This window comes from Tachysurus vachellii, chromosome 11 (assembly GCF_030014155.1).
Source record: "Tachysurus vachellii isolate PV-2020 chromosome 11, HZAU_Pvac_v1, whole genome shotgun sequence".
Lineage (NCBI taxonomy): Eukaryota > Metazoa > Chordata > Actinopteri > Siluriformes > Bagridae > Tachysurus > Tachysurus vachellii.
The window spans coordinates 22,263,655-22,286,451 of NC_083470.1; the positions used below are offsets into that span (position 1 = coordinate 22,263,655).

Consider the following 22,797-nt stretch of genomic DNA (forward strand, 5'->3'; position numbering starts at 1 on the left):
CAACAGCAAAATTCTTTGCTTATCTGGAAAATAATCATGTAAATACAAATGAAGGTAATGAAGTGAATAGGGAATAGTGTGTACACATTCATTTTCCAACCGCTGTGTTTGCTCTGTCACTATGACTCCACCCTTGACTTAAAACAAGGTACACCAGGGAAGATGGGCTTAGATAGCAACCTTCTTCGATACGTGTTAGTTTGGAAAGCCTGTCAGTATTCGCACAATAACTGGTAAGCATCCATATTACTATGAACCATAAAATTTATTAATTCATTTATTTTCATTCAGAAGCAAACGAAAGTGCAAAACTATAGGGGTTGTAATTGACATGTTTGGGAATTTAAAAATAGGAATGGAAAAAAATAAAGTTTACAGGTCAATATCAGGACAGTATAATTTTTTTTATGCCTGTGTTAAAGAGGTGTACATGTGAGCAGATAACTGTATTTAAACTGAACATTTGGTCATCTTAATTTCAAGGTCAATTGTGTTAATTGAAACACACTATTGGCCCCATAGGTACAAGATGTACCTATTAAAGTACCAGATTTATTAAAAATTATTAATATATTATTAATAAAAAGAAAGAATAAAAAAACCAACAAGCGTCACATTAGGATCAAACTAGAATAAAAGATATACTTTATTAGGAACACCTTTACATGAACTCATTTATGCAATTGTCTAATCAACCAATCATGTAGCAGCAGTGCAAGGCATAAAATCATACATATGTGGGCTGTCATTGCCATCAGCAGGTAATGATCACATCATCCATCAAAATGGGGGAAAAATGAGATCTCAGTGGTTTTGACTGAGTCATAAATGTTGGTGCCAGATGGGTTGGTTTGAGTATTTCTATAACTGCTGATCTCCTCAGTTTGTCATGCACAACAATGTCTAGTGCAAAAAAAGTTTAAAAATCCAGTAAGCAGCAGATCTGTGGACAGATAAGGAACCGCCAGACTGATTTGAGTGGACAGAAAAGCTACAGTAACTCGGATAACCACTCTGTACAACAGTGGTGAGCAGAAAAGCATCTCAGAACATGCACACATTTGGAGGTGTTTTGAAAACAAAGCAAGGACATGCACAGTATTAGAATAGTGTTCCTAATACAATGCCCAGTGAGTGTATATTGTTTATAAGAATATAAGCCTTCCTTGGACACAAAACTAAATGCCAGTGAATATTTATAATCTTACTTGTGATTGAGCTATTGAGGTTTAGATTAAACGGCTTCAGTTCAAGAGACCAGTCTAACAGCCTAATAAGAAGAGCAGTTCAGTAATAAATATATAATATAAATTCCACCACTGTACCTAAAACTCACAGCCTTTCTGGATTCTGGGTTATAGTTTTGGACCCACTGAATGTATATATCCACTCATTTGATTATATACACAACACAATCTGCCAATACCAATAAAATATTTTATATATATATATATATAAATTACCAGCAAATTGTAGCATCTCTGGTTTTAAATTTAGTTAACAATCTGTTGCAATTAAACTGTACTATTTTTAAGTCACCAGCAAATACGTCTCAGTCATGGACGTTTCTGTGTTGAGGTTAAAACCTTATTCTTTGAACCAGTTGTTGGTGATCTGAACTGACCGAGGTAACTTCATTTCTTATTTCTTCATTTGGTTTTGTCTTCCATAACAAATAATCTGTGCTGGTCAATCTAATGTGTAAACCTTTCTGAATTATGAAATATTGCAAAAATAATGCATACATTACAGTGGTTTTACCCCCATAAAAATGAAGTATGGGGAAACTAGATAAAGCGGCAAGTTCCATTTAGCGACCATTCAAGATCTGATTGGCTGTTGTGGATATAGAGGTCCTAAAAAAATTGTCTTCTTTCAGTTTTATGTGCTCAGGCAGGTCCAAATTTCTTTTAGCCTCTTCAATGTCACTGTGAATTGCAGTGATCAATTCTTCTGCAAAACAAAAGAATATCATGTTATATATATTTATTATTTCATTGTGTGTATCTGTCTGTAGTGGACACTGGTCACTAAGTGTGTGTGCATGATCACTGTAAACAGGGCTGTGTTGGTTTTTTTTTTTTTACCTAGTGAGCTGAATCCTTTTTCTGGACGAATGTAGCCCACCATGACAACACTTAACATCTGACCGTAGAAATCGTCCTTAAACTTGTGGATCAAATGTGTTTCCTGCCATAAAACAAATGATCATTTCCAATAAACACATAAAATAATAAAAATAATAATCCAACTTTTTCCATTTTTGATACAACAGTAAAGTCAGTGCTCTAAAGAAAAGTGAACAGAAATCCTAAACTGATCAGTAAATGATTCTCATATATCGCTGACTTGTTGTCTACCTATTTATTTGTGGAATAGTATACAGAAGGCTTTTAAATGTCATATTTCACAAACAATAGAACCATACACATAAATGTGTGCCGGCCAGTTTAGACTTATCTTTTTACATTTGTCCCAATTCAGCCACAGTTTCATCACACAGTTGAAGGGAAAAAATACACTTCTCAAGATTTTTGAATAGAAAACATATTGATCCAACAAAATACTCCAAATATTTTATTGCTCTCTCTCTCTATAGATATGTGATGAATTTCTCACATTGGCCTTGAATCTTTAAAACCAATGTTGTTTATAGATACACGTTACAGATACACTAGTCTACGAGGCTATGCAAATCAAGCCGTCTTGATCCTCACCATGGATTTCTTGATGTTTTTGTAGTAGGGGTTCCAGCCAATGCTCATCACCATCTTGTGGACGTCTCCGTTGTCCACACGTGCCCAGCCATAATAGATACCAGTGCTGATGTCAGCAGGTAGACTGTCCACTACAGATTCTGGGAAGTTAGCTGTGGTACATATACAGAAGCGTTATAAGAGCTTGTAGGATGTCTTACAACCTAGACATGTCTGTTATTTAGCCCCTTCGTGTTGTTGAATGGATTTTCACCATCGATCAAGAACAATCATTAACCCCTGACCTCGAACATGTTGGCTTGACCTTTCAGAGAATTGTATGAGCAGTTTGAATCGAAAGGATTTATGGCTGAAATGATCAGAATTTGATAATGCAGGACAGAAGAAAAAAATGCAGGACAAAATTGTGTAAAATTGATGGAGGTCTTTGCAAATAAGAAGCCACTTTTATTGCTAAACGAACAGGAAGTATTATTAAAGTGATATTGAGTATATAATAATAATAATAATAACAACAACATGATATGTATGTTGTTAAAATGCCAAAGTGTGAGGAAAACAGTTTATATAAGAAGTCTCATATAGAACTTTTGAGTCTAGTCATAAAGCCCTAAGCAAGGTAGCCAAGCTAGCTAGTAAACTAACCTGGTAAATCTATCACATTTCTCTACTCATGACTCCATTAAAAAAATATTAAATAAAAGTAAATGTTCTAAAAAAAAAAAAAAAGTTAATTTCACAGATTAAACATCTAGCTAGTGTTAGCAAAGCTATCTAATATACTGGAGGTATCAATGAAGTCCGAAGTGTCCTATTAGAACACCTAGGGCCCTAGGTAGGGTGTATAAACCCGTCGAAACAAACCCTACGTAGGTCGCCTACATACGTAAAAGCTATTTGAGACGCAGCCTGACGTAAGCACCGTGCGGCTTCTTTCTCTCCTGTTTTTACCTGTTGGGATTCCCAGCTCTTTGCTTCCTCGTCCAAATCCCCGAATCACTGGTCCTCGACAGAAATATGGCAGACTCCTCATGTCCACGGTTATAACTCTGTTTTTTTTTTTAAATAAACATGTATTAGCTCAAACAGAAGTGAATGCTTTTTGCTTGTCTGTATAATCTCTGTACAGTTCCTGTTAAAACGACGGTATTGACCCTGTGGAACCTTCTAGTCCTTTACTCTAATAGTAGACAGCGGTTAAATAAAACAAACACCTTCTCTATTGAGGTCCAAAAGAGTTTCATAAACGTATAACAACGTTTATTTGGATCTAAAGATGTCTACACTCGGCACTCTACACTCTAAGGACGTCGTTTTCACGCATGCGCGTTCCGACAAGCCACGCCCACCGAACAGATTGTGACGAGTTCATAATAACAACTTCAAAATAAAACTCTATCACCTTCCACTGTGCAGAAGTTCCGGAATAATGCAATGTACAAAACCCCCTTATGTTTCAGAGTAAAAACAAAAAGGACGAATTAGTCTTTTATAAAAATAGTCTTTTATAACAAAATAAATAAATAAACCATTTTTAATTTAGGTAATTTTACCTACAGCCAAAAATAATTTACAATAATTAAATGTACAATTGTTTTTGCAATAATTAATTTACAATAATTGAAAATTAATTTACATTTATTTTTAAATATCCAAAGTCTGACTTTAAAAACATTTCATTAAAAACAACAACAACAACAATAAAAATAAACCATTTTTAATTTAGGAAATTTTACCTGCAGCCAAAAAAAATCTACAATAATTAAATTTACAATTATTTTTGCAATAATTAATTTACAATAATTTACAATTATTATATATAAAATACAAACAAATTTTCATTCCATACAAAGAAATGTCGGTGTCCAGTAACTCTATTACAAAACACATCTATTGCTTATCCATAACCATACAAAAGGTGGTGAACAAAAGGTTATAAAGGAATTGATAAAACAATTTTAGTTATAGGACATTTAGTTATAGGATTTAGTTATATGATCATAAAACATCCTCCACCACCCCAAACCTTCCTTTTTTGGGTAGAATAAAAAAAGATCAGTTTCAGTTTTTGGGGGTTGACCTTCAACTATCCAGAGAGTCCTTGAGTTTTTTTATCTTAATATCCAAAATGGCTGACAATGGCATGTTTTAGTATACTTTGGTATACATATCCACACTTTCCACAAGTATAAGTGAAGTAAAATGTCAAATTTCATTAAAGCTTTTGATGAAATTAAATATTTCCACGTGTTTATAACATCAGACCTAAACCATATAAAATCCATGTTGTACATGTGAGAGATATAACTTAAATATCCAAACATGAAAGTTTGCTTTCTGGTTATCATGGTTAGTTTTGTTGGGTTTTATTTCCTAAACATTCTTGCCCACATCATGGCTCTAACATGTTTAAAAGGGTGGGTCCAGACAGCAAGAGAGAGAGCGAGAGAGAGAGAGAGAGAGCGAGAGAGAGAGAGCGATAGAGAATGTATGGGCATTTTGCTCTATTCCAAGAATTATGCCTAAATTGATTTAAATTGGTTTGCTGTGGAAATGGAATAAAAACATTAATTCTGGTGGATTACGGTTACAACTACTGAACAAACAACCCCCTATACTTGGTAAGATTTGACACACGTTATTTAATTACCAATATACTTTTCCAAGTATGGTTTCTTTTTTCTTTTTTTTTTCAATTATTTGTAATAATTTATTTCTTAACTAATTAAATTCATTTAAAGATGACCATGTTCCATTCTGTATGTAATATGAAGAAGAAGACAACATATTAGAAAACTACAACAGGCCATTATGGTAAATAATGAAATAGATAAACAAATTAAAATGTTAAAAATAAATTTTATTTGTTGATTTAACAAAGCCGAGCTTCTCATACAGAAGGACTGAAAAAAAAAAAACTGACTGTGACACTTTTGCCTTTTGTGGTTTGCATCAGTTTGCTCTCCACAACATAAAAGCCTTTGCTTGTTTGACAGTTAATTATTCTGTTAATGAATTATTTTGACGATTTTCATGATGATTTGCGACTTTTATTACCAACAGTGGATATCAAATTTAGAGAAAAATTTGATTTTTATTTTATGGAATATTGTTAATCTTCATCACTCAAAATTTGAAGGAATATTAGCTGTAGATTATATCACTGTTCGAATGGCATGTTTTACTAAAATAACCGACACTCTGCAGCCATTATATTTAGTCTTTGCTTGTTGACATTGGCTATGGAAACACAATGCAAAATGCTTCTAATTATTCAATCCAAATAAACAAATCCAATGGGTAAATGCAAAGGCTGGTCTGAAAACATGTTGTGGTTTATCTCTGCCAAAAATAAGCGTATCAAAGGCTAGGCTATGACAGTTTTAAACACAGAGTGTGATCTAAATGTGGAAAAGCTAAAAACTCTGACACAACAGACAGGCTTTGTACACAATTAACAAAAACCTCAGTAACTTTGTGGATTAAAGCACGGGGCGTATTCTTCACAGTTCTTCTCAAAGTATTTAAAATGCTGAGACAAAACAGGAAGTAAACTGGTGCGAAGCTCACCATACAAAATTGGTGCAATTTCATGTGAGAATTTCCATATAGTTTACATAATGCTAAATGCTAATTAGATGAAAAAGTTAGTTTTAACTTTAGCTTTCTTGACTTGTTGGCCTGTAGCTCCAGAGAAAAACTAAAAAAAAATTGGTCACCTAACATATTTTGGAGAGTTTGATTCTTCCAAGAATTTGAATCCAAGTTACTTAACCAAAATATTCCACAAGCCAATAAAAGAATGTTCATTTTGGGAAAGTAGCCATGAAAGCAGGTCCTTCGAGACAATAATAAGCAGTTCTCTGGAACATACTGTGTGAATGTGAAGCCAGAAGTCAAAGTAATAGTAATGGACTGGAGACAAGAAGATTAAAAAATATTCTCTGGCTTTGCTTGTAGTTTTTTTTTAATATAAAAGAGGAACCTGAAGTACATTAATCAAATGATCTTGTAACTGTAACAAGTAATGCTTGTGAATTTTTAAACAAGAGATGTTATCACCTCGCTGTCACTCCATATATAATGTCATATTTGTTTAGAAAGGTACAGTAACAGCACCTGTGTCTCGGTAGGTATTACCAGCAATATTACCAGCAAAACTATTTTGACAGAGAGATGGAAACAGAAAGCTCTTACATGTTTATGGTTTAGCAGTTAATTTACAAGGTCACTTTTTCCACAAGAAGACTTCAGGTACAACCAGATCGACATTTTTGCTCCTTTTCAGTGCATTTGTATCAGGTATTCAGTGTTCTTCGGTGTTCTATAATATGTTTTTGATTGCTTCTTTCATACACTCTTATATACACACAGTGGTAAGGGGTGCGGAAAAGCAAAATGTGGACCTTCTGTGAGGAAGGGAACTGATAACCAGTTTAAGAATCTCTTCAACAAATAACCAGTAGAAGATTAACAAAACCATTTAGATCTATAACTGCTACATTCATGACTGATAGCAGAACAACCAAACATTTTGTATGATATATCGAACTCATGGTCATGGCGAGAGTTACAGTATATCCATAGATAAGCACAGTAGGCTACACTCAGGAACTCACCGTTTTGAATGCGATTGCAGGTATTAGTGTAATAGACTGGAGGTTATTTTAGTTTAGCAATACTCCAGTGCAATGAAGTGTCTCTGGCTCTAAGTAGCTTCTTGACCTATAGCAGTTTCCACAGCAGAACAAGCAACCCCTATCCTATCTAATCAGTTGAATAATGGGGACTGCTGAGCTTGTATCATAAACATATGAATGAGTCAAGAATGGGAAAAGTTTCAAATATAATACAATGGGCAGGAAAGACTGGGTTAAATATCAAGAAACTAATAAGAAACAGGGACACTGCAGTAAGAACTGCATGAAGTTAACAAACAGTCAAGTAAAGGCTTAGTTAGACACCTACTGGATTAAAATGGTGTTACAGTAAGAGAAAGTCACTGTCCTTAATTGTGATATAGAAGTTTCACATTGTGTGACACATTAATCATCTAAATGTTACATAGATATAGCAAAGCCACAGTCATGACTGTGTTGGTGTCAGGAATACAGTATGACCAGTCCTAACAAAAAGCTCTCTAACTACTACAGGTTGCTGATGGCTTTAATAAACAGAGCCAAACAGAGAGGATGCAAGAAGTTGCTGCTATCCGGAGCTTGGCTGTGTGCACTCGTTCTCTTCATCTCTCTGATCGTCCATAAAAAGTCAAAAGTTCATTACAGATCACTGATGTTCAGAAATGATGAAACTCCCGAGGATGAGTGCGACTGCAATAAAATTTTACAGGGCGACCCTGATGAGATTAAGCATGCTAAGATTCTGACCATCACAAAAAACTTTAAGAAGATAACACAGATTACAGATGAACAATATGTCAAGCAGACAGAAGACTGTGAAACATTCCTTAGGACTCGTAAGTATATACCGTTCCCAATGAGTGTGGAGGAAGAGGCGTTCCCAGTGGCATATTCCATTGTCGTTCACCACAAGGTGCAGAATTTTGAGAGGCTTCTCAGGTCCATATACAGTCCTCAGAATCTCTACTGCATCCATGTGGACAAAAAAGCCTCTCAGTCCACTACAAAGGCAATCAATGCCATTGTATCTTGCATAGAGAATGTTTTCTTGGCAAGCCAGATTGAAGACGTGGTCTACGCTAGCTGGAGTCGTGTTCAAGCTGATATCAATTGCATGAAGGATCTTTACCAGGTCAGCAGCCGTTGGAAGTACTTTATCAACCTGTGTGGCCAGGACTTCCCCATCAAAACCAACCTGGAGATAGTGCATGCCCTTAAAGCTCTAGGTGGTGCTAACAGCTTGGAGACTGAGATCACACCCCCTCATAAGATGTACAGATGGAAAAAAAGACACCAATTGATAAATGGCATAATCCAGACAACCAGCCAAGACAAAAATCTGCCACCATTTGGTATAAAGATATTCACAGGTGGTGCATACATAGTAGTGAGTCGTGATTTTGTGCGCTATGTCCTTGAGGACCCTAAAGCACAGGTGTTGATGTCATGGTTAAATGATACCTATAGCCCTGATGAAATTATTTGGGCTACACTGCAACGCATCCCTGGTGTCCCAGGGTTCCTTCATGCACACCCTAAATATGACATCACAGACATTTACAGCATCTCCCGGATAATCAAATGGGCTGCACATGAGGGGGAAGTAGATGCATTGTACCCTGCCTGTCAGGGTATTCACATTCGGGCTGTTTGTGTATATGGGGTTGGGGACCTGCAGTGGATACTAAAACAGCGCCACTTGTTTGCTAATAAGTTTGACACAGATTTTGACCCAATTGCCATTCGATGCTTAGAGAAGTACCTCAGACACAAAGCACTAAAAAGTATCATTAATTGAACAACTGTACATCGCTTCCAATTCAATTCAATTCAAATTTATTTGTATAGCGCTTTTAACAGTGGACATTGTCTCAAAGCAGCTTTATAGAAGATAAGAAATATTGCAAAAAGTACAAAATGGTTAACATTATAGAAAGATTTATACAAAGATTCAAGATTAATATTATACGTATATCTAAATGTGTTTGTATTTATCCCCAATGAGCAAGCCTGAGGTAACTGTGTCAGAATTTCTTCATGTTATCTCTAGTTTTTTATTGTCTCTGTCACATCTGGCTTGCTTATTATAGCGCTACATCAACATCTGGATTCCTGAAAAACTGCTTTTGTGACAGTCTACTGTTAAAAATCTGATCATATACGAATTGAAATTGAACTGAATAATAAATTCTTAAATGTGTGAAGATTCAGGTGTGTGGCAAAATCCATTATGTATGCACGACCTAGCTCGCTGTCATTATAGTCTTTAATAATAAAGGTGGATTAATAGGGAGTTTAATTTACATAGCGGATAGTGGGTATGTTTTTCTTACACTCAATGTAAACATGAGTTTAAGAAAGACCAATGATCTTTCCTTCACACTTGCACCACCGGATATTGATCTACAATACACACTCATGTATACTCATGTGGGATGATAGACTCTTACCATCTGTCCCGCTCAGTGATTTCTCTGCTCAACAGCAAGATAAATGTAACACAGTGGAACATTTCCATTTTCCTAGTCTGTGTGTAAGAAGAGTTTTTTTTCTTGCTTTTTTTCTTTTCTTTTTTTTCTTGCTTTTTTTCTAGCTTTTTTTCCTTTTCCTTTTTAAGCAAAAGTGTTGTTTTTTTGTATTGTAATAACTGATAATACCTTCATAATATTAGAGTTATTTATTAGAGATTAGTTTTTAAATAAAAAAAATTAATGAACAACGTATTAACAGTTTGAAAAAGCTACTATTAAGAGGTGAAAAGAAGAACAGTCAATGTATTAATATCAATTTATTTTCTTTGCAGTACTGAAGACCTTTTTTTGTGAAGCAAGTTGGGTGAAGTTACATTTTACTGTCTGTAATTATAATTATATACTTGTATTAAAATTATATAATTGTAATTATATCCATACTCTAAATTTACAGTTAAAGTTTATTTTTCTTTATTTTTTTGTTCAAAGGAACTAGCTCAGAAAGTTATAACTGCTCACACACTATGGTTTGCTAGATATTGTATTATAAGATATTTCAAATAATAAAAAATATAAATATAAAAAATAGCTTTTGATGTTTCCCAGGTTGCTTCATTCAACTCTGTTACATCACATATGTTTCACCGTCACTCACACATGCATATAAAGCCAATAACACAGTCTGACTAGCTATTTTATGCTAAATTAATATTCCCTATTGACAGGAAAGTGAGTGGAAAGTTAATGAATAATGCAAAAAAGATTCAAACTTACCTCTGCGCCTTATCCCTTTGTGCATTTCTCTGTAATATTAGAACATTTTGCATGCGGCTGGACTTTGAAATTGATCCCGGATGGAAAAGTTGCCAGCACTGGGTGTAAAGAATGCAGTTGGATGAAGAAGTGCAAGTGTCAAAGCACAGAGAGGGGTAGAGAGAGACCCACTTTTTGATTAATGCTCCCTAAATTAACTGTTTACTCTGCAGACTCCCAACATTCTCAGATTATGATAATTTTGTGACAGGCAGAGAGATTGATGCTTGAGAGCTTGTTTTAATTAATGGTTTTGTTTGTCTCCAGAGAATGGGATTCTCTTCCTTTGCTGTTGTGTTTTTTTTTTTGTCTCTTGAAGATTGACTGCTATGTAATGGGACCCCCGTGTGTGTTTAGAAAAGTAGAGAAAAAGTATCTACAGTGATTAATTTATGTTTGAAGGAGAATGGTACATGCAGAAATGTTTGCTTTTAAGTTTTATGTGAGGGGGCAGGGGGGAATGTGAGTTTTATGAGTTTTGGGGAAATTAGGGAAAAAATGAAATCAGTTGCAGTTTAATTGCTAATTTGGTCTGTGTGTATAGCATAGCATTTAGGATTTTAAATCTTCTGGAGTTTAGTATATCTTATTTTAAGCAACTCAGTGTTAAGTAATTTTAAGGCGGTTTAATTAAAATGTTGTTTGTGCTCTCGCAATGATTGTTAAAATGTGTTATTTTAAGTTTATAACTTATTTAAATGTGTGATTGTGTAAGTGTGTGGATACACTTGACTGTCATCCTGTAAGTATATCTGTAATTGATGTATTAATTTTACAAGCGTGCAGTCATATTTTTAAAGTTACACTTGAAACAAATACACACACACACACACACACACACACACACACACACACACACACACACAGTCCTATTTTACCCTTAAAAAACTATTAGAGCTTCTAAAACATATTATTCTTTTGAATGGGTAGAAGAAAAATGACAAATACAAAGAAATAAACCCATGTATAGATAAAATATCATCAGTACAGATGAGGCCAAGACTTTTGAGTCAGATAACTTGAAAAGAAAGGACTTGTACTGCCACCCACTGGATGAATGCATGGAAATGTTCAGAGTAAACTCTGCTATTAGAGTAAGTGCCTTGGTACAATGGGAAATAATTATTTCTTTGCTTAATCATAGGTTAGGTTTTAAACATAAATTAGAGTTATTTACAAGATCAGATGAGATCTTGAAGCTAGAAGAATCCATTAATTAATGGTAAATAATATTGTAAATAATATTACTGGATGTCTGGATGTCACTGGAACCTGATAAAAAAAAAAAAATAAAATAAATATATATATATATATATATATATATATATATATATATATATATATATATATATATATATATATTAAAATTATAAATATATTTCACTACATTTACACTGTCATTTGTAAATATACAGTACACATGCTTCTAAAAGTGTGTTCAACTATTTTTTCCTGACTACTTTTTTAAATCGATGTTATTTATGATCTAGCAGTGTTTTGTGGCCCCAGAAACCACATGAGACAGGATGGGAATAAAGCACATGGTGGGGATGAGAAGAGTGAACTTGACAGGGAAAATAGTATGCAGTCATATTGCGCATTACAATTACTGTTATAAAAAAGAGAGAGAAAGAGAGAGAGAGAGAGAGAGAGAGAGAGAGAGAGAGAGAGAGAGAGCATTATGATCTCTACATAACCTTTTAACTCATAAGGTTCCTTAGAGCAGAAAGTATGGTGTATAAACTGCAAGAAACAGTTCAACTGGTCGCTGTTTTGTTGTCTGTTGAAACAAAAAACTTGAGAATATTCATTTTCACTTCACTTATGATTATTATTGTTGTTGCTGTTGTTTTTGTTGTCTTTTCAAACATGTCATTAGTCTCCATATTGACTTTAAACCATATACAGCTTTAATGTAAAGCTTTCCCTACAACATAAAATGAAGATCTATCTATCTATCTATCTATCTATCTATCTATCTATCTATCTATCTATCTATCTATCTATCATTCTATTGACACCCTATGTTTTTATTGGCTGCAGAAAATTTTAAATGCACACACTTACACATAACCACACACACAAATGTAGGCCTGACTGCTACATAGAGCACATTTAGTCAAGACATTTATGCAGCATTGCCACTTTAACACTGACATTTCTGGTGGTTATGCCATTTATTCTACTGTATGTACTATGTACAAGTGTCAATCCAATAAATGTCTTTGCTTTCTGCTTTTCTTACGCATAGTTATGCTTTCTTGTAAACAGACTTGATCTGGCTTGATCCTGAAGCTCAGATATTCTACTAAAGCACATGATTAGCAGGTGATGCTGATCTTTGCTAGTCAGGTGAGTTTCTTTATTGCTTGGCTAATTAGTCAAAATTTGGTTAAAAAAAGTGTTGGAGGTTTTCTAATTCCCTTAATGATGTGTTGTTTGAGCCAGAATTAACTTTTCTACAATGTAGAAAATGTAGACAAGTAGCGGTAATTCAGATATTTTCCATCCTATACCAGCATTTTTTTTTCAGCTTGACCAGCTTGGCCTATGTTTTATTAGCTGGTAGTTGTTCAGACTAATCTGGTTTATTTTTCGGGGAGGGCAGGAAATGTTTTCTTTTTTTAATCTTGATTGCACTTATTTTTTAGGGTTAATGGACACTTATATGGCTTACAACTCCAGATTCTTAATTTGATATATTAAAAGTTAAACTGTATTAGCAAAAAGCTACAATATGGGCTACACTAAAGCAATGCTATTTCATCTGTAAAGTAGCCAGGTTATGTATATCTTTATCCCGCTCCTGTCTCCTTAGTTTAGCTGCTTTACCCATCTATTTTAATATATTCCCAGCCTTTTAGTCTTTTTCTCCTTTTTCTCTCTGTCTCTCCACAGGTAACGGCTGTTAAACAGCGGATCTCGGCTCCTCCGACCTGTCATCATTATACACATTAATGTGGAATCGCCTTAAGGTCCAAACCCGTGCGCGATAACTCATGTCCCGCGCAAATTCCCAGGCAAACACAGTCAATGCAAAAACACATTTCCTGCTGTCGACAGCTTCGCTGGTGAGAATCAATCAACCGTTCATCCATTTACACTCTTTGCATACCCTTATGTCAAAGAAAAAAAGAAAAAAACAAAACGCTCCGAGACTCCTCGGCTCTTCTGAGGCGATTGCTCCGTCGTTCTGAAGAATCCATCAAGCCGCGTTTGATTGATAAGTCTGTCTGCGCTCACAGCGGTACGGCTACAGCAAATGGGGTGGCAAAGCGCGAGCTGACATAATGCAAGTCTGCGCAAGTTTTTGGAGACAGACTGGGAACGATCATGGGGGGTAAAAGTTTGATGGTACGACATGCTACCAAATAACACGCAGAGTCGAGGCCAACGCAAGCTGGCCCTGTGTGCAATTTTTTCGACAAAGATGCAGACCTTTGATAAAACCGGCTCCTATATGATGTTTTATTCAGCACCTGACATTAACCTCATTTGCATTTAGCTTCTTTATTTGACATAGTGTGAAGCGCTCAGCCGTTCCAAGTACCTGGTTGAGACTATAAAGCATAACATTGTCAGAAGTGGGATTAAAGATGGACCCAGTAGGCAGCAGCCATTATCACCATAAAAACTTTACCAAAATGATCTGAGGAGCTTACAGGCTTTTATTCGGAGTTTGAACACTTGATTTTGATTTTTGTCAGCAAGACACATCCTAATGACCAAGTTCTCTAAAAACGAGGCCATTTTTAGGGCAGTGTAATGGATCTCACATTAGGGGCCAGCTGCACACAGAGTAACACCCTCCTACTCCCCATGTGGAGAGTCACCCCCCTGTGTAAAACACATTATTCTTTGGGGGGTATTCGTCTTTGGGGGTGCAAACACACACAACGCGTTCAGCCTGTGGGACATGAGGGAAGGAGGTAAAACTAGACAGGGATGAGGGCCCCCCTCTTCAATCTGAGTCCCTAGGAGGGCCGGCCCAGCACCTGCTAACTCAGGGCAGTGCTCATCAGAAAAGCATTTAGCACACTCACTAACTCCAGGCCATAATTAGGGTGGGTAATTATTTACAGGCGGCGCTGGGCAGAGCTGGCCTAGCATAAACAAACAGGCGGCTCGGAGTCACACGACAAACATCGTTAGCTCTCCGCTCGTTTTCGCCCAAATGGCAAAAACACTAGCAGCATGTACTCTCGCTCCCTGAGAGAAGAAAAAAAAACTTGGTCTAAAAAAGCTGTCGATCGCTTCCCAAACACATTTTAGAGAAGCACAACTATTGTAACATCTGCAGTCTCACACACACACACACACACACACACACTCATGAATATGATAACGTGTGAAATGACAGATTTATTTGTGTGTGGCTCCAGGCTTTTATCTCTGGCACAGTTCATCAACTCCTCAGCACGAGGACTGCTAACCAACGTAGCGTCTGCACATGCTAATTACTGGACCATGGTTAGCTACAAACCGCACAATCTCTCCCAAACTATGATATCTATCATTTCCTTTTGGGTTATTTTAGTAGATTTATCTTTCACATCATAAATAAAGATGCCAAGTTGCACTTAAATGCTTATAATATGTTTTTTTGGTGCATGTTGGCAGTTGTGTGTCACATGAATTTGTTTAGTGTAAACATAAAGGTAAATTCAGTTTATGACACTGTTAACCTGAACAGATCATTCGATCACTGACAGAAATGAAATTTACTATTAGGATTGCAAAATAACGTTAGATTTCCAACCGTTTAAAACATCTGTAGTTTAGGGTAAAATGCTATTTTATTTATCTAAAAAGAACCATTTTTTCTCCTGACAGAAAATATCACTGTGTACAGAGTGAATACAAACAGTGTGGCTCATGCTAACACTGAAGCAGAGTTAGCGCCCCAGTTTACAATGACACGCTAGTAGCTGTCAGAAGTGAGTGGCATGTCAGACCATGATTAATCTGAACAATCTTCTGTATGGATGTTTCAGTTGTTGGTGGAGAATGGGAGGCTAATTCAAACAGAATGTGTAACGCTGTTTACTAAGCAGTGTCTCTTGTGTGTATTTAATTGCGCCAGCAGCGAGAAAGATGAAGAAAGTGAAGGAAGGAGAAAGAATGGGAGAGCTCCAGATGGCTCTGAAGCTCTGCTGAGAACTCGGTGGATTTTTTTTTTCCCCTGAAGTTTTAATTAGCCTCGAGAACATTTAAGGGGAAAGTCCTCTTAAACTTGCAGTGTTAAAGATGACTAAATGGTGTTTACTTTTGTTAAGTCTTAGTACCTAGTTAAGCTTGAGGGGCACATACAATGTAATACTTTTAGCGGTGGAAATATGCTAAAATGTGCGATAGACTTTATATTAAAAATGGCTAGCTAACATAGTGGTGCCTTAATTTTAGGAATATTTGCCCTACATTTGTCCTTGTTGATCGATGTTTATAAAAAGTCTATCAAGTCTATCTGGTGGAAATTGTAAAAAAATTTTTCAGACTATAGAATATAACTGCCACATTGTGGTTTTATATGCTATTTGCTTACTCATTCACTCTTAATAACCACCAAGTAACCCTAAGTTTATTAGCCTTCAACACCATCCGCCGATAATCCCTTTGGCAAAACGAGCAAAATATCCTCAAAGCCATATGGTGTACAGTAAAAAAATTCATTTTTGAGAGGATATCTAACGTGACAGTCTAGAATACTACAATCATCGGCACATTTGAGAAAATCTTAAATGTGTATGAGTGTCCGGATTTGCATTCCTCATTCCCGTAAGTATATATGTAAGAAAGGTCTATTAGTTTCACTGTAGTTACTGAATTATTCATAGTACTTAATATGCTGTTAGATGAATAACTGAATAATAAGCCGGGAGTTTAAGTTAATAGTGGAACAAATATAAACAATTTATAATACTGAGGGGAAAAAATATAACAAATTGGATGCAGATCATTTCTTTCCTGCCTCATTAAAAAAAAAAATAAAATAGACTACTACATAATTGCAAGTCTGGTAGTAATGCAGCAATACTGAAAAACAACTCAATGAGCAATTTATTAACAGTTATATGCTTCTAAAGAGTGATGTGTTAAACCCTAACACAAAGACCATGAGGCATCACATCTTTGTACTCTTGTGCTTCGATCCTTTTCATCTGTAAACTCGCACACACACACACACACACACACACACACGTGCACACACACTCGCTCACTCACTCACTCACTCGCTCACTCACTCACTCAGGCCATCACATACTAATTGAAACAAGTTTATTTTGTCCTCTACAAAGCGTTTAAGGCCGTTATCGTAAATGCCGTGGCCGTGGCTTTGTTCTCTTCTCAAACACAATTAGAAGATAATATATAAATATATACATACTGCAAATGACATGCATATAACAGCTTCATTTGAAGCCTGCGCAGGTCATTAGTAACCCAACAGGGCGCTGCAGAGCCGCCGGTCCCTCTCTGCCTGCCCGACCAGTGGAGATTTATTTGATATTAACTCCCTAATGGCTTAACTCCTTTTCTGGTAAAATATGCACCAAAGTCCGTGGCTAACACCGCCATTCAGCTGAATGCTTATTTATTCACTAAACGAGGATCTAATGTTCAATGTTCCTTGGACACCAAGGTAGTGCCGGGGGAGGTCGGATTTCCCCCTACAGCTATATACATCATTTATTTTACACATAGCCTCGGTATCGCACACTGGGCAGCAAGGGCAACGAAAACGACTTTTATGAAAATCCGAGGCAGTGAGTCGGCGAGCGCATTAAGAGTTTTGGCGTAGGGTGAGCTGTGAGCCGGAGCCATCCGAGAGGCCATTGAGGAGATCGTCTCGACGGCTCCGATACTTGACGCCTCATAGCCAGTGAGAGACAGTTTCATAGCGCAGGGGGTTCGAAGATTTCGAACTCTAAGCCCAAGTGCGTTATTTATGTATTTATTTATTTATTGTTTTCATCAGCATGTGCTTGATATTCTAGCAGAAAGAAAACTTGGAAAACATTGTTGAGCATTAAAGCAAACATAACCTATTAATCATCCATTCTGAACCTTCATTTAGCTACTGTTGGGTGAAGCTGCTAGCAGTGAAAACATTAAGATACGGGTAAGATTTGATGATATATTAATTTATGCCATCTCTGTAAGATGCGGTTAGTGTTGTAGTAGCAACTTGGCGAATAGTGATTTGCCATTTTATCCGCCGTTGGCTTTGTAACACTTTGGATACAAAGCATGGCACCATATTCCCATATTCACCACACCGACACCTCAAATATTCAAACATTTAACACTATATATATAGTGAGAGAAAATATATATATTTTTGAGAGTAAAACCTTTCTGACACACACCGACTCATAACATATTCTGACAATATGTAAAAAAAGGAAAGGGAAAAAAGAGTGCAAGTAAAGTCAATATATTGCTTCAGTATCTAAATTTATTGTTCCTTTGTCTAAAACTTCATTTATACAATTTTCCTTTTCCCCCAAATGTAGCCGATTACTCAAAACATTTCTGGTGTCTGTCATGTGCTTCTTTATTGTTAAGTTTGCGCTATGAACCTACAAAGTCAAATAGGTCAAAGACATAATATGGCTTACTATAAACAATTATATAAAAGACTATCCACTGTCGCAGACAGGAATAGAACCTGATGTGGTCTTCAGATTTTGTAACCCATCCACCTCAAGGTCTTATGTGTAGTGTGTTTTGAGATGCTATTCTGCATGCCACGATTATAACAAGTGATTATTTGACTGTCAGATTTATCCAATCTGAACATTCTTCTCTGACATCTTTTATCCACAAGGCCTTCAGAACTACCTGGATGGTTGTTTATTTGTGGTTGTAATATAGCTTGTGGCTTGATGGTTTCACTTTAATTTGTTAACTAGATTAGCAATTTCTGGAATATTTCTTAGTCTGGAACTAAGAAAATCAGTGAGATCACATGGGAAGCACTTGACCTGCATTTCGCCTAATTTTGTGCACTGTGCTGCTGCTTATGATTGCTAAATTTTGTATAATTGCCCATAGGATCAAGTGTACTGATATTTCTAATAAAGTGGCCAAAATGTTTTCCTAATATTTTAAAATAATGATATTGGACAATGATGCCTATTAATTATGACATGTCATGGTAGGTGTCAAGAGATAACAGACATGTTCATGCTGCACTTGCTGGACATGTTCAGAGTAACTCTGCAGGGCCTTCAATAATATGATGGTGTTAGATATGGAGTAAGTGAAAATACAGGGATGCGGTACATAAGATGCAACTGTAGAGAATGAGTTGTAGTAGATAAGGGCTACTGGTGCCCCTTAGGGGCGATTGGGAGGGGGGTGGTAATGGGGAGAGACAGACTGGAACTCAGCCAACTGCACGATTCACTAAGCTCCCACCAGGGGAGGGAAAAGAAGAGAGAGGCCGTGTGTGTGTGTCTGTGTGTGTGAGGGAGAGAGAAACTCTAAATGTGTGTGTGTGAGAGAGAGAGAGAGAGAGAGAGAGAGTAAGTGAGAGAGTGTGTGTGTGTGTGTGTGGGCAGATATTTATATCTTGATGGGGACCAAATGTCCCCACAAGGTTAAGAAGATCTGACAGTTTTGACTGTGCGGATATATGGCAGGACCCCCCCGCCCAAAAAAAAACAACCAACCAACCAAACAAACAAACAAAAAAACCCAAACAAACAAACAAACAAAAAACACTTTCCATATGTTATAAAACTTAAAAGGGTTTACATTTGGTTAACCTTTAGGGTTGGTGTTTAGGGGTATAACTAAGTACAGTATAGCACTTCATTACATAATAATTTGTATATAAAGATTTGAAATAATAACTTGTTTATTGCGTATTGATTTGTAATAACTTGTTTATTGCGTATTATAGATGTATCTAATATACATAATATATATATAACTTTGTGTGTTTATTTGTCTTCTTGTTTTTATATACAGTATGTATATGTTACAGTTATCCGTTCTCTCTGAGTGTGTATGTATTTGTATGTGTGTGTATGTGTGTGTGGTTCTGTATGAGTGGCTCACTGCTGACAGGTAGAGATGAATGAATGTGTTTGTCTGCTTTAAACACATAGACCAGGGGGCACACATGGGATGGACTCGACTGTGAAAAACCTACAGCTGTCCACTCGCATCATATTCCCCACTGCAGCAACTGAATTTATTGCAAGAAGTTATAGAATCAAGCTTTTATAGGCACTTATGTGTTTTTCAAAAACCACAAATAAGAGAACATTATTATTGTGAAATGCCACAACTGTGTGAATGATATTAAGTTTCCAGTGTAATAAAACAGACAGTTGTGAGTAAAGTCAGCATATTCTTCATACTTTTCAGAGCACAATTACGAGTTAATATCACTAAGTGTGCCTTTTTGGATCTCGTAATTGCAAGCTATTTTCATGCATCTGTGACTTTTTAATCTCAAAATTGCAAGTTAATATCTCTAAATTGTGACATTTTATCCCAGAAAAATTCATTATTTCAAACAACTTTTTTCAAAGATTATTCTTTAATATCACTCAATTCTTATCTCATATTTGTGACTTTTTATATCAAAATTGTGAGTTAATGTCCTCCAGACGTGTTGTTTATCTCGTAAAAACGAGACTTTCTTATAACTTTGAATTTGTCTCAAAATTGTAAGTGATGTCAAATATGAATTTTACAAATTATACAAATATACAAATTATGAATATAATCTAACTTCAAGCTTCATACTGTAGGCTCTAGGATACACCTGCAGCCTAGAAGTGATTTGGTAAAAAGAAGGACATGTCACAATATCTCACAATTACGAGATAAATAACACAGGATCATATAATGCAGCTTTATCTCGCAATTCCATTGGATTATGATGTCTAAATAATCAGTGTGACATTCTTCAGGTCAGGAAGCATATGTTTTCAAAATGGATGGAAGATTCATGGCCTTTTACCACGGAGTTAAAGCCTGATCGATTTAAGCCATGTCCTTATGGAGGACTAAAGTGATCACGATGTTAATCGGTATCGATAAATCATGAAGAAGCTGTGAACTCCATTTCCCAACAGGACCGCACTAATTGATTTAAATGCCTCGTGATCACATACCGAAGGGTCTGTACCATTATTATTGTCTCTCTGATTGCGGTTTTCATCACGTCCTATTCCAAAATGAGAGCTGCAGTCTTTTGCCCAGAGCTGCAAAAATAATTATTAGCATCTTTGGAACAAACAGACGAACAACCCCCCATACACACACACACACACACATAAACGCACACACACACACCGCCTTGCGGCCCCAGAACAGACCCCCCTCCTCGCGCGCTCATCTCCCACTTTCCTTTTTTGCCACGTTCAGCCCTTTAATTTATGCAAAATTAATTGATATATCTTTTATAATTGATGTGCTGTAAAATTAACGAGTAATTTATGTAATTAGTCCATTAAGGATAATTCCAAGCATATGCTCGATATGCCCAGAAGGTGCGCTTTTACAAGTAGTTATTTGTCCAGGAGTTGAATGGGGAAAAAAGAGAGAGAGTGGGGAAAAAAAACGTCTAATTAATTTCTTTATGCGTATCAGCAGCGTGGCGTCTACTTAACACGGCGCTTTGTGGGGAAGAAGGTTTAATATTGATCTAAAAAAACGACAACAACAACATCACGGAGGCACGCGCACGCACGCGTCAGCCTCGCCGGGCCTCACCGTGACATGCGGCTCGTGGCAGTGACGCGCAGCCTCTGATGCGTGTTTTACACTCACCTTGTCTGTCAAGGGACAACACAACCGAGGTACCACAGTGCCTGTTTTTATTTATTTACTTCAAAAAATTAATGAATGCATTTAGTCCGTGAGGTTTCTCGCGGCTACAAAAAAGGATCACGTTCAGTGAGAAATAATTACTTGGAGCCCACAGTATTAAGTCTGACACTCCCACAACATATTAAAGGAGCTGTTCAGGGAAACATCACTTTCCCACAAATTCCCCGCTTACCTCCAAGCCATATGTTTGGTGTCCAATTTCTACTGCTTGGTTTTGCACTGGTAGCCAACAATTAATGGAAACCCATGACTACCAGTTAGCAACAGGAAAACTGCACTTATTTGGTAACCATAAATAAACATAGCCATTTTGTTTTTAAGTTAATATATTTATGCGCTTTATGTGGCTAGGACAACTTAGCTTAGGCTCTGGCTTGTTTTATGTAGCACCATGGTCCTGGAGAAACATTGTTTAATTTCACTATGTTCTGCATCAGCTGTATATATGGTTGAATTGACAATAAAAGTGTCATGGCTTGATTTGAAATAAATCTTATTCCAGTGCCTCCAATGCTTTATGCGTACTTTATTAAATAACAAAATGAAAATGCAGAGACTGAAATAAGCTGACATGCTCAAGCGTCACAGCTCCAGAGTCACCCGGTCGATCCCGAGGTGCTGAGTTACTACTGTATCTGTCCATGTGGTTTTCCTCTGGGTTTCTGGTTTCCTTCCAGTTCCCAAAAACATTTCAGTGCAAGGACTTCTCTAAATTACCCTTACCCAGAGTGAATTTTGAAAGTATGTGGTACCATCCATTGTGAAATCCAACATCATTCCCAGTGTTCCTAGGATAGGCTCTGGGTCCACTACTACCCTAATTAGAATAAATTAGTTAACAAACGAGTGACTAATGATTAAACAAATAAAAATATATTACAGTGCACAATGATTACAGCATGTGCTTTACATCATTCCAACTGGTGGTCAAGTTTTTATTACTGCTATTACTAGTTAGCATTGATATTCTTGTAGCTTTGCCTAATGGAAGTAAATCTACAGCAAAATCTATAGAAGGACATCCAGCTTGTTTTGGATGATGACATAAGGAAAACTTACTCAAGTTGCAAATCGTAGCCATTGTTATGTATGTTATATCGATACTAAGCTATAACATCCGTAAAAATGTCCCATAGCCATCATAGTTATAACCAATTCATCTGTTCCAATTAGAACAAACAACTATAATAAAAAAAAAGTAGCACTATAGAAGCACTATACAATCATTGTTAACACTGAGGCTGCTGTTGCAGGTAACAAACTATACACCAAACATTTGTTACATTTCTGGAGGGAGTGACCATA

General features: G+C 36.3%; 2 protein-coding genes across 4 annotated transcripts; one reads left to right on the forward strand and one right to left on the reverse strand.

The window, feature by feature from the left end:
* Nucleotides 1–616: 616 nt before the first annotated feature.
* On the reverse strand, nt 617–4,042 carry rfk (riboflavin kinase). The gene is made up of 4 exons (XM_060881828.1): nt 3,669–4,042; nt 2,718–2,869; nt 2,088–2,190; nt 617–1,953 (listed from the first exon to the last, which is right to left on the reverse strand). Exons 1-4 carry the CDS (start codon nt 3,748–3,750, stop codon nt 1,811–1,813), a joined length of 480 nt encoding a protein of 159 aa, XP_060737811.1. The 5' UTR covers nt 3,751–4,042; the 3' UTR covers nt 617–1,810.
* Nucleotides 4,043–5,197: 1,155 nt separating this feature from the next.
* Nucleotides 5,198–15,226, forward strand: LOC132853829 (beta-1,3-galactosyl-O-glycosyl-glycoprotein beta-1,6-N-acetylglucosaminyltransferase-like). 3 transcript variants are annotated; one of them, XR_009649199.1, is made up of 3 exons: nt 5,198–5,338; nt 12,913–12,993; nt 13,540–15,226. XR_009649199.1 is itself a non-coding variant. In XM_060881826.1 (2 exons), exon 2 carries the CDS (start codon nt 7,878–7,880, stop codon nt 9,153–9,155), a length of 1,278 nt encoding a protein of 425 aa, XP_060737809.1. In that variant the 5' UTR covers nt 5,198–5,338; nt 7,871–7,877; the 3' UTR covers nt 9,156–9,877. The 3 variants fall into 3 exon arrangements, 2 of the variants coding, with proteins under 2 accessions (XP_060737809.1, XP_060737810.1); XM_060881826.1 differs by lacking the exons at nt 12,913–12,993; nt 13,540–15,226 and adding an exon at nt 7,871–9,877; XM_060881827.1 differs by lacking the exons at nt 5,198–5,338; nt 12,913–12,993; nt 13,540–15,226 and adding exons at nt 7,327–7,356; nt 7,871–9,877.
* The last annotated feature ends 7,571 nt before the right edge of the window (nt 15,227–22,797 follow it).